Source organism: Haemorhous mexicanus, chromosome 8, assembly GCF_027477595.1.
Source record: "Haemorhous mexicanus isolate bHaeMex1 chromosome 8, bHaeMex1.pri, whole genome shotgun sequence".
Classification (NCBI taxonomy): domain Eukaryota; kingdom Metazoa; phylum Chordata; class Aves; order Passeriformes; family Fringillidae; genus Haemorhous; species Haemorhous mexicanus.
This window is the reverse complement of record NC_082348.1, coordinates 28,306,106-28,325,210: the sequence shown is the minus strand read 5'-3', so window position 1 is coordinate 28,325,210 and position 19,105 is coordinate 28,306,106. Positions and strand designations below refer to the sequence as shown.

The window sequence follows — 19,105 nt, the reverse complement described above, 5'->3', positions numbered from 1 at the left end:
TAGCATTAAATTCAGCAGACTTTCTACACTCTGATTCATTCTGTATCTTGCTCATTTCTGCAGTGCTGAGTGGATCAAGCAGTATTTTCAAGCCTGTCAGCTGCCAGGTTCTCAATGCCCAAGATGAGCAGTTTCTGAAACAAACAGTAATAGCACACTCGTGTTCTGCCCCAGTTTTACAAAGTATTTTTTCAAACTCAACTTGCCTCACTCTGCAAGAGCACAAGCACAGCTGTCCTGGTAAGAAGAGGGTCAGTTATTACCATCTAATGGCTTGGGTTGGGAGGGACCTTGCAGATCATGCAGTTCCAACCCTCTGCCATGGGCAGGGACACCTTCCACTAGATCAGGCTGCTCAGAGCCTTGTCTAACCTGGCCTTGAACACTTCTAGGGATGGGGCATCCACAGCTTTTTTGAACAACCTGTTCCAGTGCCTCACGGCCCTCACTGTCAGGAATTTCTTCTCACTGTGATGCATTTCTCAAAGATATTTTTGAAAAAGCAGAAATTTCAAGTTGTCTCAAGCCACCATTAAACAGAATAGTTTGTTTCCCTGATGTGTTAAAAAATAGACATCATTCCCGGTAAGAACTCTCACTGCAAGAAATGTAAATATTCAGATAATTTCTGAATTTAATGCTGCAACACCAAAGCAGCCACATGGACACACAGTTTCTTTCACTAAAAAGAAAGCCCATTTGTGCATTTCAAACAATGGAAAAGCTTTGTCAATGAAATGTGCCTTTGGAAGAAACACTCTAACTCCTGGTGGCCTGGGTAACCCCCTCTTTTGAGTTCAATTCCCTTTCCAAAGCACACTTGTTTTGGGGTTTGTTGTTTTTTATTTCAGCCATCTACTCAAAAATGAAACAAATGCACCATTAATGCCTTAGGAAGTTAATATGTATAACAAAGATTGCATTTGTCTTACACAGCCATTCAGAAAGGGCAGTAGAATTTAATATAAAAAGTATCACCTCATTAAGTACAGCAAGATATAACGAGATTATTACAAATAGGAACGGCAACATTTTCTACATAAACCCCAGACACATGGAAAACAGTTCCAGGAAGTGAGCTGCTAAGGTCATGATTCACTGGTAGTAGTCAGCATGAGTTCAGCAAGGGGAAGTCAGACTTGAGCAACCCTCTGCAGTGAAATGACTGCCAGGAGCTGAAGGGAGAGGGGCAGGCACTGCCTGCCCAGACCTCTGACAAGCTCCCAGAAGATCCTGGTTAATGAGGATGGGCAGAGCATGCCCTCAGCAGGGCTGCAGGTGACACAAACTGGGAGTGGCTGATCCACCTGCAGGTCCTGCTGCCATCCACAGGCACCTCTGCAGGCTGGAGAAATGGGCTGTGGAGGAAAGGTCCTGCACACTGATACATCCTGGAGCCATCCAGCTGGAAACACCCCTTTGCAGAGAAGGCCCTGGGCTCCTGGAGTTGGACAGGAGCCAGCAGTGTGCCCAGAGCAGGCTGATGGCATGGGCTGCACCAGCAGGGGGACAGAGGTGATCCTTCCCTTTCCTCACACAGGAGCAGTGACACACACACAGAGCTGGGAGTCCAGCTAAAGGCCACAGAGGGATTCAGGGACTGCAGCACCTCTCTTACAAGGAAAGGATGAGGCAGCAGGGATTGCTTAGGCAGAAGGAAGCCCAGGGGGACTCTTACCAACACATACCATCATCTGAAGTGGGGTGCACAGCAGATGGAGCCAGGCTCCCTCAGGGATGCCCAGTGACAGGACAAGAGGGAATGGCACACACTGGAACACGGGAGCTTCCATCTGAGCACAAGAACACACAGGTACTGTGAGGCTGGCTGAGAACTGCAGAGCTGGCCCAGGGAGACTGAGTGTCCTTCCTTGGAAACCCAAAGCCATCTGGACATCGTTCTGGCCAGCAAGGCCTAGCTGGCATGGCTGGAGCAGAGGGCATGGACTTGCAGAGGTCCCTCCCAACCTCAACCAGCCTCTGATTCTGCAAATTAAAAAAAAGAAAATGGAAGTTTTGAAAAAATGGCAAAGTTTATTTTTTTTTTTAAATAGAAAAAGGTCATGAACTGCATAGAAGTATAACTTCAGTCATGTCAAAATGTTACTCAGCATTCATTCACACTTGGAAAGTCCCAGTAATATGAGAAGAAGCAAAACAGACAAGACAAACAGTTGCCTACAAAGCATGTATCTACATTCAACTGGAGTTAATTTGCACAACAATATTTTAAAATATGCACTTATCCAAACAAAGTCCAATTCAAGGTATATTTTAAGTACATATGAAATACAAATAGTCTTCAAAACTTAAATTATTTGGATAAAACAATTTTTCAATTATTTAAAGATAAGTTAGCTCTAAAGTAGTAAGAAATGTAAACATCAGATACTGTGATAAAAATCTTAAGGAATAACAGCTTTGTCATCAAGTGCTGGCATATGCTATCAGTTTTACTTTCCAGATGCTAAAAAATATTTGTAATTTCTATTCAGGAATACTTTGGCAGAATTTTAAATTACAACAATTTCTAAAAAATTCTTTTTTACCTTTATTTACACTACTTTTTGGCATTTTCTTCTTTATCTTAAGTGAACTTTAACTTCTACATAGGTATAGAATAATTTGTGATATTAACCTACCCAGTTCAGACTGGAGTCCATGATGGTGGAAAACAATCAAAACTCAGGTAAGACTCCAACTGGGAAAAGCCAAGGACTTTGAAAAGTAAGGGTGTAAAGTACCTGAGCACAATCCAACAGCTGCCTCCTGCAAAGTAATTCTGTAATTATATATACAACCAGTACCACTGAAAAAAGCTCCATGAGAATCAATCCACAGAGGAGACCTGGTGTGGCTCACTCACACCCAGCTATCAGAGCTTTGTCCCTGCTGAACAAACCTGTTACTGTATTTCATATGAAATTAAATCTTGGAGAACTTCTGACAAACAGAAGCTGAAAAGCTTTACATGCCTTACACCTCAGTCTGCTTTCCACTTGTCAACATGAGCATCCCCCCAAACCAAAACAGTCCTGAATCCCCCCATGCATTTTGGTGACACTTACACTGAAATCTGTGTGGGAAAAACCTGCTCTTTCCTTGTGTGAAGAAAGATAAAACATAACCTTTTACCACTCATCAGGTTCATCTCTGTCATATTTCAAAATGCCCATCTGCCCAACTACTGACAAATCCACAGGCACACTTCAAAAGATTATCAGATTGTGGTATTTTATTACAGAAAACAAATCCAATTTAAAGACAATTAAATTTAAGCTTTGAGGAGTGGAAAATCTCAAAATATTTTGAAGTGGCATTTACTTTTAAAATCTCTGTAAGAGTTTTAATAAATTCACTGCCCAAAAAGGCTCACAGGCTCTGTTATGATGAAGGGGCTTATTTTAGGAGTATTACTTTCAGGCTGTTAAGGCACAACTGGCATTTGCTTTAAGACAAAACTTGACACAGGCATTATTACCTCAGAGCCAGAAACAAGTGAAAGTGGAAGGCACAGAACTTTAAAAAATACCACTAACCAAACCAATTTTAAAGGCTTAAAACAATCATTAGGTAGTTTGCCTTGAAATACTAACACACTGCAGTCAATTTCTCAGAGCAGGCATGAAGCTGATTAATTATGGGCAACACTAATTGATAGCAAGTTACACTTCTACATTAGAGGGGCACAGAGAAAAACTGTTAATCACTGTTTCACTGGCAAAAAATGGTTATTTTCAGTTTACTCAGTTTACTCTTTTAACTAGAGGCTTTGTGTTTTGGGGCTTGTTTGTGTGGGGTTTTTTGGGAGGGATTGTTTTGGAGGTTTTTTTTAAGATAAGGAAAAATAAATACAGGTAGATGATACTATTTCAGAGGTTTGATCAAAGCCAACCACCAAGCTCAAATATTCACATCAGCATAGGAACCTCATCTTCCAATATCATTTATGGTAAGAAGCCAAGGACCATAAGCACAAGGACTGACAATCTACCTGTTTTCTATGCCAAGTGTTGTAGAGATCCAACACAGCATAACCACACAGAATATGCATGATAATGCCCAAGTAGACCAGATCCATAAGGCAGAACTACTAGTGATCCTAGAGGTAAAACAGGTTTCCAAATGGCCCCAAGAGATGCATCCTAGTCCCAAAACATACCAAATTTAGCCTCTATTCCAAGTGGTGAGAATGTTAGCAAGCAACTCCAGTAAACCAGCAAGATTCAGCTTCCCTGCTCCCCTTCCCAATTTCTTACTAAAAGAAAAGGTAGTCCTAAAAGCATGCATGTGTTCAACCACTGTTTGACAAAGGCTATGCTTAAACTCATTTGCAGGTTTCAGTTTGTTCACTCTAGTACCATCTTTTGACTAGAACTTGAAAAGTGCAAAAATATTATATCTTCTTAAAAAAAATAATTCATTTCATGGGTGCAACAACTCCAATTCCTCAGGAGTTAAATCCACTGCCAGCAATGGATAGAAAAGGAGGCACCAGCATAAAAGAATCAAAGTGCATTTCCAGCATGCCAATGCTGCCCGAATTGGCAAGCCAGAGCCTTTTTTTCACCACTGGAACAGATTATGCTGAATTCATTCCATGAGAAGTCTATGTTCCACATTAGCACACAAAGTCTGTCATGAAGTCCTGGGGATACTGCAACGAGTCGTCGAATCGGAAGCGTTTGGAGAACGTGCTGCTGTCCTCTGGGATGTTCTCCTTGTCCTCCTTGTCACTGCAGCTCCCACTGCAGCTGGATTTTACACTCCACTCTTCTGAGCACTTGGCTGTGTGTCCTGGCAGCTGAGAGGAGGAGCAGATCTCTTCAGGGCTGCACAGGAGCATGAGCTCCCCTTGCTGCAACCACGAATGGGACAGACAGTCTGCTGCAGTGGGCCTGTCCCTTCGGAGGGGGAAAGGAAAAGGTGCTTGAGTTAATTCCACCAATACTAAAAAACTAAAAGAGCTCTGATGCTAAAAATCCTGAGCAAAATTGACACTGAAGAGTCAATATTGGTGTGTTTTCACCCCTACCTCAGCTGCCACAAAACATAGTTAAGTATTGGATACATGCATCTAAATTTAGTTGATGTTTTACCCTAAAGCTGGTAAGCTTTCATCAGAACAAGGAACCCAGTCCCTGGGAATGTTTTCAACATGGTCCCTTGGAATGTTTTCGACATGCTACACATAAATGGGCACTTGCTTTTACTTTTAAAGTAATATGTTTTATACAGACCATAAACAGTGAGGCTCATGATTATTCAGTCATTATGCTTTCAAGGAAAGCCAAGTTAACGGGATGTCACAAACTCTGACATGTTCTAGTGTTTTACTCTTGCAATTCATCTGGCATAAACTCTTTCAAAATGTAGATCCTACCAAACAAACCAGACTTAGAAAACTGCTCCTCTGGATAACCTAGTACAGTGCTACTGCAAGTTTTAATTGTGTTCTGCATTGTTAACTTCCACAGAACTTGCCAGAAAACTGGCTCCAAAACAGCAGAGCCCACTACTTGTCCCTAATGCCATCAGAACACAGGGATATTTTTCAGTCAGAAAAGTGTAACTTTACAGAGTTGACTCTCTGAGAACAGACTTTTCCTCTTAAAATTCAAGGAGCTATAGTCATCAAGAGTTGGAATGGGAGTTTATTGAGTATATAATGAAAACTCTTGAGATGCCTGGGAGAAAATGAGAAGTAATTGTGACAGAATGTTAAATATCCCAGAGGTCCACACTAAGAGTTATCAAAGCAGGTTCTTCATCACTGATTCCTTTTTTCTAGGTGCTCCACAAACATAAAAGACAAGATTCCCTCATGATAGTGGGGTTTTGTGAATCATTTCAGATCCTGACAAAGCATGTATGTGAGAAGTTAGGACAGGAAGGACTCTTTAGACGTGACTTTGTATGGAGTCCTTATTGCCTCAGAGCAGCCACTTCCCAGGAATCACCTCCCATCCTCTCCTCCTGTCCAAGAGCCTCTCACAGCCAGGCAGGCTCACTCCTGCCTGCTGGAGGCTCTCTGAAGATGACAAGGATTACTGGCTCACCACAGGTGACCATATCTAGCACTGCAATCAATGGTACCTGACCAGCTCACTTCTCAAAGTTCAGCTTCTTTGCGAGGTCTTGATTAGAGTCTGAACTCCCAAAGAATGCAGAGTTAAGGGAGTGTGCCTTACAAACAAACAAGTCTTTGCTTTGGATTGAGATAATTTTTAGAACACTGAACAAGGTGAAACACTGCCAAGTATAAAAATATAGTAAGAGAGGTATTTAAGTAAAAAGATAAAAGTGAGTCAGGAAACAAGAAAGCACTGCAATGAGGTTGCATTGCCTTTCCAAACTACAATAATTATAGAAAAGAATGTGACCTTTCTAGAGCATACTTTAATAACATCTGATAAAAATCTGTCATCTGAATGAAAATATAAAGGAATTCAAACCAAAAACCCTCAAAGAACAAGCCTCACTAATAACATTATCTGTAAAAATAATAAAAATAATACCTGACAATTTTAGCCAGACATTGAATTCAAAATTCTTCTCACACATTATGGAAAAGCATAAACCTGCACTTTAAATATCCAGTCGAAAATACCAATGCATTGTGAAATATCCAACTGATCTTATCGGTGACATTAAGCACATAAATTAACATTCACTTTTTCTAGGTGCTCCACAAATTTAGGATTCTTGCCTGGAGGAGTTTGCCACTTACTCTGGATTTTTTATGAGAAGTTTTTGAATGAAGTCTTTTGCAGGCTGTGAAACTGATGAAAATGTTTCTTCTGAATAATCCACGTTAACTTGAGATATATTAAGGTACGTTTCTTGAACATCAGCTCCCACAAATGGAGATTCTTGTGTCAGCAGCATGTATGAGATGACACCGATGTTCCTGACATAAGAACACAATGTATCAACCTACTAGAGAGCAGAATGTATAAACCTGCTGGAGAATCTAAACAATATACCCTGCATATTTACTGTGCTGCAAATCCTGGCATACCCCACTCTCAGAACATGTTACACCTCAATTTTATGTAATTCCAACATGACTGCACATACACACACAAGGAAAGATATGTGTGTCTATATCTCAGTGAAGGGATTTTTGAAAACTCTTTAATTTCAATAGCCCCTTTTGTTCCTCCTGAGATTGTTAGGAAAAGGAAATACCACTTTTACACAGCCCACTCTTGGGACATGTGGCAATTCTGGATAACAGAGCAGCAAAAAAAGACAGACTTGCTAATCTGCATGCAAATAAAATCCATCTTTCATTGCAATTCTGGATAACAGAGCAAAGACTTAACCAACCTCTCTGTACATTTGACATCTGAGTTGTGATACAATCTCTTCTAGCTGAGATGTTTCTCCCAAGAACATGAAGATGAGTACCACAGATCATGCAATCTATTATAAATCTTAAGGTGGTTTCTTGATGCATAATAACATTTTTGTGATCTGATAGATCAGAATTCAGCACCCATTAAAACATGCAGCTGCTGGGTTTGTCATTGTGAGCACAGCATCAATAGGGGTTTTCTTCTGTCTTCCCACAAAAGCAGGCAAATAATATGTGATTAAAAAACATTCATGAACAGACTTAGTTGCTACTGTGAGTTGAGGATTTCAAAGGAGCAACTAGCAACTCTTAACAGTGAATATTACTTAAGATGCTGAAGATTTTATGTTTTAAAGGAAACATTTCAAAGCTAGCCTTTAACATAGCACATAAAATTAAAATGCCACAAAAAGTTGTGGGTCAGTTCAAGGTACTTGTCATTTTTTATGATTCACTCTGCAGGTATTTCCCTAAAAATAAGAAGTAGGAAGTTTACATCCTTCTTATACTTTGTACAAAAAATTATTTAACAACTTAAAAGTGGGGAGGGAAGTGTCCTAGAGCAGCTAATACCTGAAGCATGTCACCCAGGAGTAAGTAATACCTAAAGTATGTTATCCAGCCACTGTTATTATTCCCTCAGAACCAACACCTATCCTCCACAGGCTCAGAAGCCACCTGCATTTCCCACTACGTAACAGATTCATAAACTCCTGTATGTCCTGAGGGCTTCATCCCTCCCCTCCCTCTTCCAGCCAGCCCACCAACAGAAGGGGATTCTTGGAAGCCAGATGAAACTGCATCAGGCCCTTAGATTGTTAAGGGGTCCCACCAAACCCCAGTAAAATGAAGATCAAACCTACCACATGTCTGTAGCTGTGGTAATAGGATCATAGTTCAAGATTTCTGGAGCTAAAGAGATGGGGAAAAGAAAAATGCTTTAATAAATATCTTATTCAAATGACCTTGAATCATACATTACATTTCTGGCATTCTTTTGCCAACCATTATTATGAGATTCAACATGTAGTTTCAATAATTAGATTTATTATTTCCAAGCCACAAAGTGGCAAAAAGTTATTTCCATTTGCCTCAACATGGATGTTTGCTTGGTTGCCACCAAGGTGGCAGTACCTGGCCTGAAGTTTATCCAAGTTTCAAGATGTGTTCTAATCAGATGCATGCACATACATTTTTCTCCTAAGAGGTTTTGAATTATACAGCTTTTTAAGGGGAATGTATAGAGCCTTCAGCAGGTTAAAGCTGCAACACAAGATGACTGAGCCAATTTTGGGATCAGTGGCTGTTAGCATAGGCTAGGTAGCAAGTTATTCACTGCAGAATGAAGTGCTCTTAACACTGAGGAAGGAAACTTGTCCCTCAGAGAGGGACAAGTGTTAACAGCAATCCTTCCCTTTCCACCAAATATTTTCATCTCATTATATCATCATATTGAATAACATTAAAGATGTTACATTAATTCAAAGAACATTTCTTTGTGCATGCTAATGTTGTATTTCAATTCTAATTAGAACAATTTAACAGCCCACAACACAGCAAATACTACAGTATAAAATTGAGAGCTGCACTGATGGATATAATTCAGGATTTTTTAGTGCAAATATTTGTTGACTACTCTTTGAAAAGAGCAGCTCTAACATGTTGCCTTGTCCTGTGATGCTCTTTATCAGCTTGTGAGTTGCTCAGTGTGCTCCATGAACTGTTCCTGTTTCCTGGAAAGCCCATGAGAGGCTGGGAAGCAGCCCTTCCATACCAAGATACTCTGTGGTTCCCATGATCTGCCGCAGTTCATTGGAATTCTCAAGCTTCCGAGACATCCCAAAATCTACAATTTTGACATCACCAAGGGGATTGATGCTGCTCAGCAAAATATTTTGAGGCTAGAATAGAAAAAATTGCATTCCTAATTAATAAAATACAATCTGGAAAAAAAAGCCCAATGTACTAAATGACACTTCAGCTTCTATTATGAAATACTTATTGCTAAATGTTATTTTAAAATATTTAATCTCTATCCTTTTAATCTCATTTAAATATCATTTAATCTCCTTCTCCTCATCTTTTAAATGTATTTAACAAATTACTTTGATGAACAGAATAAATTGAAGATAAAGTGCTAAAACAAAGCCTGCTGCAGCCTCACCTTTAAATCAAGATGAACAATATTGTTTTCATGCAAGCAGCAAAGTCCTTCAAGTATTTGCCTTATAAGCCTTACAATATCCCTTTCACCAATTCTGTCATCCAGATCTGGGACACACAAGTCAAATATTTCTCCTCCAGCAGCACTGAAACACATTAAAGAATACCTATGTATTAAGTTTAAATTTTGAAACTTTAGCAAGGAAAAATGTTTTTAATAGCACATATTTATCTAACATATATCTGTAATATCACAGAGGCTGGGAATAGTTTTCTTTTTATAGATTTACACTGAAACACTTAATATAAACACTTAGAAAAGGGGAAAAATGTGATGATGCTTTTTCTTTCCTTATAGCCTGAAACAGTAGTTGAGACAGCAAAAAACACTTTGACTGGTAACCTCATAATGCTCTGGTCCCTTTAAGCAAGCAGGAAGAAGCTTCCAGAAGCTGAGTTCTATCATCAGCCCCTAATCAAAGAAGCCTTTCTTTTCAAGTCCAATCTAAAATGTCTTCCATGAGACCAGTTCCTAAATAATTCAGAGCAGTGTAAAGCAGCATGGAAATATCTGTGCTCCTGTGGTTTATGAGTTATTCCTACACTTGGCTGCAGTGTCAGCTGTCTCCTTTAAGGCTGGGCTTGAGATCATTACTCAGACTGCTCCGAGTGCCTCAAGTCTCTCTCTCAAGCATGAAGGGCTTCCTCAGAACTCCAGATCACTGAGCCTAAACTTCATTGCTAAGTTAACCAAACTCTCTCAAATGAGAGTCTGGTGAAGAGTCAGATAATGGACAAAACGAATGCACACAGCCACAAACGTGCTGAGGTTATGTGAGGTGCCAGTAATGCCTCCCCCCAGGTGGCCTTATGGCAACATGGACATGAGGGGGAGGGCAGAGGATGCCATGGATTTCAACTCCCACAAGGTTTGCAGCACTGGCTCCCACAGCATTGCTGTACTCAAGTTACATTATGGTCTGGATCAGTGGGCACCCACATGGGTAAAGAGCTGAAAGCTCTGCAGGAAAGGATTTGCAAAAAAAAAAAAAAAAGCCTCAGATCTAATGATATGTTAGGGGTCATCTAGTTCCAAGGGAAAAAAAAGCTTTTACAGATAGAATCTAGAAAAATTCCTTCACATTTTGCAAAGAATATATCATGGTGTACAGAGACCACCATTAACAGCACTTCAAATACTTTGGACATGAAACTTCAAGCTTAGAAGGAATTCATTTCACAGGCTGTATTTTTGTTCCTTACGTTCCACACCAAAATTTACACATACAACAAACATGATAGATAATGCAAATCCAATTCCCAAATTAAACTTATTTTCAGAGCTAATAAGAAGCTTTGGGAACATCTGTAAAAAACATGGGCATTTTTTGGCAAACTGTTCCAAAAGTCAATTTTAAAACAGCAAAACCACTAAACTTAGGACCTCAAAACAAAGTAACTGTAAGTCTCCAGTCACCAAAAAAATGTTAAGTGCTAACTTGAAGTTCACAGGCATGGATGTGCTCAACCTCTTTGAAATCTGTGTACTTGGAATCAGTGACCTTTTTTTTTTTTTTTTTTTGGTGATTTAAGTTGCATCAAAGCACTCAGGACCTTCTACAGTATTCCAAGAATATTGTTTCCAGCCAGCCTGCCTGAAATATCCTTAAAGGAAAAAATATAAAGTATATACAATGAAAGATTAGCATCATGTATACAGGGTACTGTTGCAATTCTTCTGGGCATTCAGGCCATTCATGCAAAAACTTAATATATTGAAGGATGTTTTCCTACAAACATGGAACATGTGATGAAGGCACACTTACTATTCCAACACTAAGATGATTTCATTTGCTGTTTCATAGACTTCATGCAGATTAACTATGCGAGGATTGGACTTCATTAATTCCAGGACAGCAATTTCATGCACAATCTCTGCTTTGCAGTCTTGACCTCTTCTCCTTTTCTTTAAAAATTTAGCTGCATACTCTTGGCCTGTGGATTTAGCTACACATTTTCTAACCACAGCACATCTTCCTCTACGAAATAAAAGGGAAAACACTGAGATGCAGGAAATCAAAAGTGCATAAATTAACATTAGAAATAAGAAGACACAGCAAATAATTGCAAACAAACAAAGAAATGTATTGGAAAACGCCATGCTTGGCCTGCTCTTACACTGTTTTCTGAACATTCACTTGCAGGCACTGTAGAAGGATACTAAGCTAGATGAAGCTCTGGTGAGACACAGGAAAATTCCCTTTATACAGCCTAGCTAAACATTAAATCAGAGTTTCAGGTTACAGGGACATTCTCATGGTCAGGTCACAGAATAATTTGGTTGGAGAGGACTTCTGGAAGTCCCTAAAAACCTCCTGCTTGAAGCAAGGCTGGCCATGAGGTCTTACCAGACTGCCCAGAGCTCTGTACAGGTTGGCAAGATATTAAAAAACCCTCAACCTCACTAAAACACCTACAGGACAATAAAAAAAAGCAAACCCCTATGAAATGCAGAGAATGAACAGGAAAAATAAAGCACATTTAAATGCATGGGTGGGGCAGGAGGTTTTCAGTGAAAAAAAAATTTGGTCATAAAGAGAATTTCCTTCCACAAACCATGTAGTACTGCAACAAAAATCCCAGGTATCTGCAAAATGTTTCAAAACATCTTAATAGAAAAGCACCCACCACTTAGCATTCTCTTCCTCAATTACAGTTAGACAAAGTGTGTCACTTCACTTCCTAGCCAACTGTTTAGGTATGGAAACAAAAGCATATTTTGGCAAAGAAATGTTTTTAGAAGAAAACCACATACTGTAGTTAAAACCCCAAGCTGATCTTTGAAAAAGTTAGGAGGAAAAAATTGCAGCTTTTTAAGCCAAGTTATAAATGCCTGAAAAAAAAAAAGTATAGTTACTAATACTGCACTCCCAGAAATGCCTGGTTGCATACATGCAAAGTGCTTTCAAATTGTAAAGAGAAACCTTATTTACAAAAAATGTATTTATTTAAAGAAACCTTGTTTTACAAAAAAACAACGTGAACGGCTGCAATAAACTGAGTAAAATTCTAAAAACAGTATCAAGCTATGTACAGAGTGCACAACCTACATTTATCTCTTCAAAATAAGCCTGTCCACCTGTATTTTTTGTTACCACAGCATACTAAGGACAAACATAATGAAACAGCTCAGAATGAGCTATCTAAACTGTGTTCTTTAAACTAAATTAGCTGCTTTGGTAGAAAATACCACATTGCCTTACAGGCTTTGCCTTTTTTCTGGTGCAAAAATCGCAGTGCTTAAAAGGAACATTTCTTTACAAAAAAAGTATTTTTAAAAAAAAAATCTAGACTTTGGTATTTAATCAAAACAGAGATGAGCATTGCATGCAAAAAATCAATTTTCATTTCCAAATAACTGCACAAACGTGCCTAAATTATTAAATATTTAAAGATGACTTTGAATCATACTGCTGTAACTTGAAAAAAAATTCAACAAAACAGGCTGTCATCTTTTATTTCAACACCAATTAGTTGTAGATGTTCTTGATACAGAAAGAAAAAGCACACTCTTCACCTTAGCAATTATTTGTAAGCCTGAAATGGCCACGTTCTTTCCCAATTGTTAACCCAGCTTATTATTGCAGAGCATTTGAAGTTACTGAGCTCAATTTCATAATATGCACAAGTTGGAAACGCTCCTCCTGCCAGCTCACATTCTCTTTTTAGCATCACATCAGCCCTGCCAGCCACCAAAGTGTCTCTAAAATTAACAAAGGGGAACCAGTTCAGTTTCATGAGAACAGCACGATCTTCCCCAGCAGTTCTGGCACATCTTCCTTCTGGTTCCTGCGGGTTTAACAACTCTGAAGGATCACTGATACCTCCAGATTTGAGGTGTAAGAATTTCCACTTGTTCATCAGTAGAGTGCCAATTAAGGCAAAAAATAAGACAAAAAATAAGACAAAAAAGTCTTTCAGAGCTGTGGAAGTTGCTGCAGAAACACAGAAAAGTCAGCTCGGAAGTGCTGCACTGACGCAAGCCGAGCAGTTCCCACTCCTGGCCTGTGCAACCATCCCCCCTCACAGCCCAGCTCTACAAGAAAAACTGATTTCAGGATGTTTTCGTATCTCAGCTCAGAAACCACAGAAATTTAACTACTTCAAAAGAAGCCAAGCCATGCACACAGCAGGGACAGAACTACTTAACCCACTAAAGAGAACCTAACCTGCCAGCTTCGTGAGTCAGTGTCTTAAATACCAAAGGACCCAACAGATAAGGGTGTGGGAGGAAGAAATGGGGCTTGGGAAGCTTAAGCAGAGAACAAGAGACTTATTTACCACATAATCTCAACAGGAAAAAGAAAACTGCAAGTGAAAATTAAAGCATATTAATCATTTAGAGAGGCTACAAAGAAAAGATGGATTTTACATCACTTAAAAAGCATTTACACACTTAAAAACATAAAAAAATACACATGTAGTTAGGCCAGGAGAAATCACAAATATGTTTGTTAAACAGAGTCCTGCTTCAGTTTTCTTGGCATTTTGGCACTTACTTTGTTATGCCTGGTTTTGCATGCAGAGAAAAAAAATTAAAAACTCTGTTCTGGAATTCACACAAAATCTACACTTTTGTTTGCTTTAGATATCATCTCACAAGTATGTGGAGTCTGAGAATCCAGCGTTGGAACAATACCTGAGTTTAGAGGGTGCTGCATATAAACTGCTTCTGTAGAGCTTAGAATTCAAAAGCAGAGCTGACAAAAGTTAAGAAAAGAAGAAAGTTATGGGCTGCAATGTGCACTTCTATAAAAGTGTACCAGATAAAAAGCACATGCTAGAAAAATAGAAAAAAAAACCCCAAGAGAACAATGAAGGCTGAGGAGCTCACACACCACATGCAGAAGAGCATCTCTGCTGACAAAAGGAGCTGCAGGTGCAAAGGATCCTACAAGGCACAGCTGTGAGGCTGGCCTGGCACACTTCTCTTCAGGGAGCTTGGAAACATGATCCCAGCATCATGCCTGCATGGCTCTACACCCAATTCACTGAGTATTCTCAAGGTATGAATTCACCCAGTGATTCCAAAACACACATTCATTGTATGTGTGAAACAGGGTCATAAACACCCAGGGTTTGGGGGCTTTGTTGTTTTATTTCCTATTTTACTGTTACAAACAAGAGCAAGGGAAGCAGGCTGCAAACCTGCTCAGAAACAGCAGCTTGTTTGAAGCTTGAGGCTGGGAAGGGAGAGAAAAGGTCTTTGTTTTCTGGGTTTCAGAAAACTCACCCCAACACCTGGAACAGCCAACTCAAAATCCTCATTCTTTTTCTTACAGTATCACCCTATGTCATCTCTTGTTTAGGCCATGCCCCAGGACTCTATGTGGCAGGGAAAGGAAGATAATCCCAAATCTACATGCCTATGAAAACCCTCCAGATCTGTCTGACATGGAACAGGCTGGCAGCTTATGCCTCACTGTCCCTTTTCCTGGTCCCTAAAGAACCCACTGTGATGCAAAGTAGGGGACAGGGAAGGAGGAGGGCAAACTTCATTCTCCATTTACTACCACAAAGGTTTGCTTCATTGTATGAAATGTATCAAATTGTATTATAAAATTCATTGAGAATTTTCTTGCAGCAGAAATTCCTCTTGCTCAAATAAAATAAATAGGAATAATCTTACCTTCCTAGCTCTTTTGATTCAAGCATATAAAAGTTGTAGAAGTTATCTGTCTTGATTGGTGTGTGCAGAGATGTGGCCAACAAGCCAGAAAGGCTTTTATTCTCCAGCTTTCTCCTCGACATGGTCAGGAGCAGCAGGTCTCTCTCTTATACCAGCCACCTGCTGAAGCAAAACAATTAAGAATTTTGGAAATTTCGTAGTTACAGCACAGGAAAATAGACAAATATTGTTAGTTTAGGGCTATAAAACTTGAACAGCCAGAACTTTGTTCAGTAGCAGCCTGAAAACAACACATTTAATCACTGTAAAAATAAAACCTGAAAGGAATACTAATCAAGACATGCTAACTGAATAATGTAAACACTCCAGATAAGTTGGGGTTTTTTTTCTCCCTGGAGCATATCCATAAGATACTAGGGATAAGCTTTAGTTCTAATAAAAATGCTAACAGCTACTTAATTATTAATGAGATGTACCTTTTCTTAATCTTTCTGAAACTCTTCTCTGGATTCTGGGTAAGTCCCACACTTCCTTTAAGTTTACACTTTTAACAGATATCTGTTCCTGGGGGAATTTACCAAAACTCCCTCCTGTTTGTTAACTGCAACACAGCAGGAATAGGTAACAACAGGACAAAGTGGGGTTCTTTTCCCAGTGGGAATATTCTCATTTGTTACTCATAGCTCCTCCAAGTTTCCTTTCTAAGGCTGAGTTAATTGACATAGAGAAGCATGAATGGACAAGGTCCTCTTTGCAAGTTCAGATCATTTAGAATCAAATGATGTAGTAATCCTGATTAAATTACCTTAATAAACCAGTAGAACAGCACATTATGAAGATACACCCACCCACAGCATTTCTACTACAGTGAAAAAAAAAAAAAACAAAACAAAACCAAACCCAATAAAAATACTGGGGTTTGGTGTTCACGTTTACAGGCCTGAAGCATCTCTTCAGGGGAAATGCAAAAGCAAGGCAGAAAAAGGTTACTGAAGGATACCAGAAGTAGTAATTGATGGCTTCTTTAACTTAAAGAGCAGGTTTACCTTTATTAGTGAAAAAAAAAAAGGCAAATTACAGTTCAGAGACAGTTAGCAAGCTCACAAAAATACACTTGCAGTTTAAATGAGAGAAATGCACTGTCAGACACTTCTGGGGGAGCACTCGAACTAGTTATGATCCAAATGTAACCCAGTACCCATCCAGCATTGTTCACATTCCCGGGTGGGATGGAACATGGACATTCATATGAGAACTATTTTGGATTCAACTCATTGTACATAATTAAGCAGGAAAAAGACACAAACTACAGAGTTTAAAAATATCTCCAAAGAATCATCTGATACGCAGGAAATAGCTTCTTTAAGAAATTATGAAAAAGTCACAATACAATCTAATAGAAGTCGTTGACTCACTCTGTAAGAAGCAAGCATTCCCTCTCCCCCCATTACATGACAGTTTACCATTTAAGAGGATGATTTTGATGTCTGAAATTTTACATGACCCTCCTTAGGGCTGTGCTCCTTCGGTAACTTTAACTCCTAAACTGTGTCTTCTTCCTGCTGCACTTCAGCAGAAAACCATTTGTGTTCGATAACTGGCCTCACTGACTGAGAGATTACCATTATCAACTTTATTACCTCTATCGAGCTTATTACGTCAGCTTTCATTGTACATGATCATTCGGACAGAGCAATTATTAAGGAGAACTCCTTCCTCACATTGCCTCGATGTTGTTTCTCCACTAAGACACACATCTCCTTTTTTTAGCTCAGTATCATCCAGAATAGAGAACAACACATGCCCACAGCAGGCAGGAACCCACAAAGAAACACGTAATCTACCCAGGAGAATGAGATTCAACCAGCTATGGGGGAAAAAGGCTTCCCACTAACCTAGGGAAGTTTACCGGGAAAAAAGTCAGCTCCTTTGACCTTTTTAAAGACGTCGAGTCCCCGGTCCGGGCCGGGAAGATGTCTGGCAGCGAAGGACCACGGAGGGCGGCAGCGGCCGGGCGGGACCCGGCCTGGCCCCCGCGGGACAGCCCCGACTCCCCTCACAGGCACCCCCGCAATGCCGCCGGCGCGACCCGGCACCGGCCGGGGAGGCAGCGCGGCGCTTCCACCGCGCCCCAGCCAGCAAAGCAGCACAGCACAGCACAACAGCCCCCCGGCCGGGCACACTCACCCCCTGGCCGGGCACATTCCCCGCTCTCCCCGGCCGGGCACACTCACCGCTGGCCGCCGCCCGCCGTCCCTCACGGCCCCGCTCCCGCTCTCTCGCCGCCTCTCAGCGTTTGAAAGGCGCGAGCCGAAGCGAGCGGCTGTCCCAGCAGCGCGAGAGCCAGGCCCCGCCCACCCGGCAGCACAGCCAATCCGCGCCCAGCCGCGGCGCCCAGAGGGCCGGCGATTGGCGGGCAGCGCCGCCTGCCGGCTGCCCGGCCCCCAGCAGCAGGTGCCGCCGCCCGCGCGGCGGGCCCGGCCCCGGCCCTGAGGGAGCCGGGGGTGCCGCGGCTCGGGGCTGCCCCTCGTGTCCGCACCTCGTGTCCGCACCTCGCGGGGTGCGCGGAGCCGCCGCTTCGGGCCACAAGGCACCGATGGCGCGTCCCGGTCCCGCTGCTGTAGCAGCGAAACCCCGCAGCGAAAGGTCCTCGGTGTGCCCGCTGCATCCCCGAGCGCTGGAGCAGCGGGGCGCGGCCGAGGCGGCGGGGCAGGTGCGCGGGCAGGTCCCGGTGCAGGACGCCGTCCCGTTCAGCCCCCGCGGTGGGGAGCCGGGGACATGAGCCGCGCCCGCAGCGCTTCCGCTCCGTCCTGGTGCGGGACGTGACGGGGACAGAGCCGGAGCCGCGGGGACAGAGCCGGGGCCGCGGGGACAGAGCCGGGGCCGCGGGGACAGAGCGGGCCCCGCCGCCGCTGTGCAGTGACGCAGCCGCGAAGGCTCCGAGACCGCAGCACCGGCCCAGTCCAGTTGAAAAGCGAGCCATAAACCAGTTCTCAGCGAGAGCTGCCGGGAACAGAGCGCTTTCAGTCCTCTCTAAGTACACGGCTCGCACGGAGCACGTCTGACAATCTCTTACTCATGCATGCAAGTGGAAACAGGGTCTTCAGAGCCTCGTGAGAAGCTCACAGGAAAAAAAAAAAAAGTTAAAAGACTCCAACCTGTGGTTTCAAAGACTCAAAATAGCCTAAAGCATGGTTCAGAAATAAGCTGAAGTCAGAAAGAGTTCTAAAATAGTTGCAATTTGTTTGTCAAATTGATTTCCTCTGAAGCAATCCAACGAGCAAGAAATTTGCAAACATCCGTTTTATAATACATTTGTCATGAAGGCAGTAATAGTAATGTAGCATAAGAGTTTAAGAGCTGTGTATTTCATTTCAGCAGTGCACCATTAGAGTTACTGGGTTAATTCTGTTTGTGCCAAGGCACTGCCAGTGAAATGGGTAATTGCTGTGTTTATTGCAGTGCCTCAGTCATGCAGTCACAGCAAGGGTTACATTAAGATGAAAGTAACATAAATGAAGATAAGAAAGCAGAAAGTATTCTTGAAGAGTCTAGAATATGTCACACCATGTAGCTGGCACACTGAGGTACCCACTGAAAATATCTAACTCCTGCTTGCTCCAGCTTCCATCTGGCTTTTCAGGACTTTGAGCAGTGGATATTTTTGACAAAAGGAGTCTGAAATTTTTACTGACTCCTACAGAGTTCCACCATCTCTGCAGGGTTCCAGATCATCATACCCTTTCTTGATTATAACATGATTTCAAATACATCTGTCAAATAAAAATACAACATGTGGACAGGACTGGTTTTGTTGAGAAGTGCTCTTCGTGCAGTATGAAAAGCAGGCAGCATTCCAAACATACCAAATGAGCCACAGAGTAAATTTAAAT

General features: G+C 41.5%; 1 protein-coding gene across 2 annotated transcripts; it reads right to left on the bottom strand.

The window, feature by feature from the left end:
* Positions 1-3,217: 3,217 nt before the first annotated feature.
* STK17B (serine/threonine kinase 17b) lies at positions 3,218-17,601 on the bottom strand. 2 transcript variants are annotated; one of them, XM_059853403.1, is made up of 8 exons: positions 17,447-17,601; positions 15,213-15,374; positions 11,350-11,562; positions 9,525-9,669; positions 9,135-9,261; positions 8,224-8,272; positions 6,731-6,910; positions 3,218-4,904 (listed from the first exon to the last, which is right to left on the bottom strand). In XM_059853403.1, exons 2-8 carry the CDS (start codon positions 15,332-15,334, stop codon positions 4,622-4,624), a joined length of 1,119 nt encoding a protein of 372 aa, XP_059709386.1. In that variant the 5' UTR covers positions 15,335-15,374; positions 17,447-17,601; the 3' UTR covers positions 3,218-4,621. The 2 variants fall into 2 exon arrangements, with proteins under 2 accessions (XP_059709386.1, XP_059709385.1); XM_059853402.1 differs by having other exon boundaries at positions 15,213-15,371; positions 17,447-17,595.
* Positions 17,602-19,105: the final 1,504 nt, after the last annotated feature.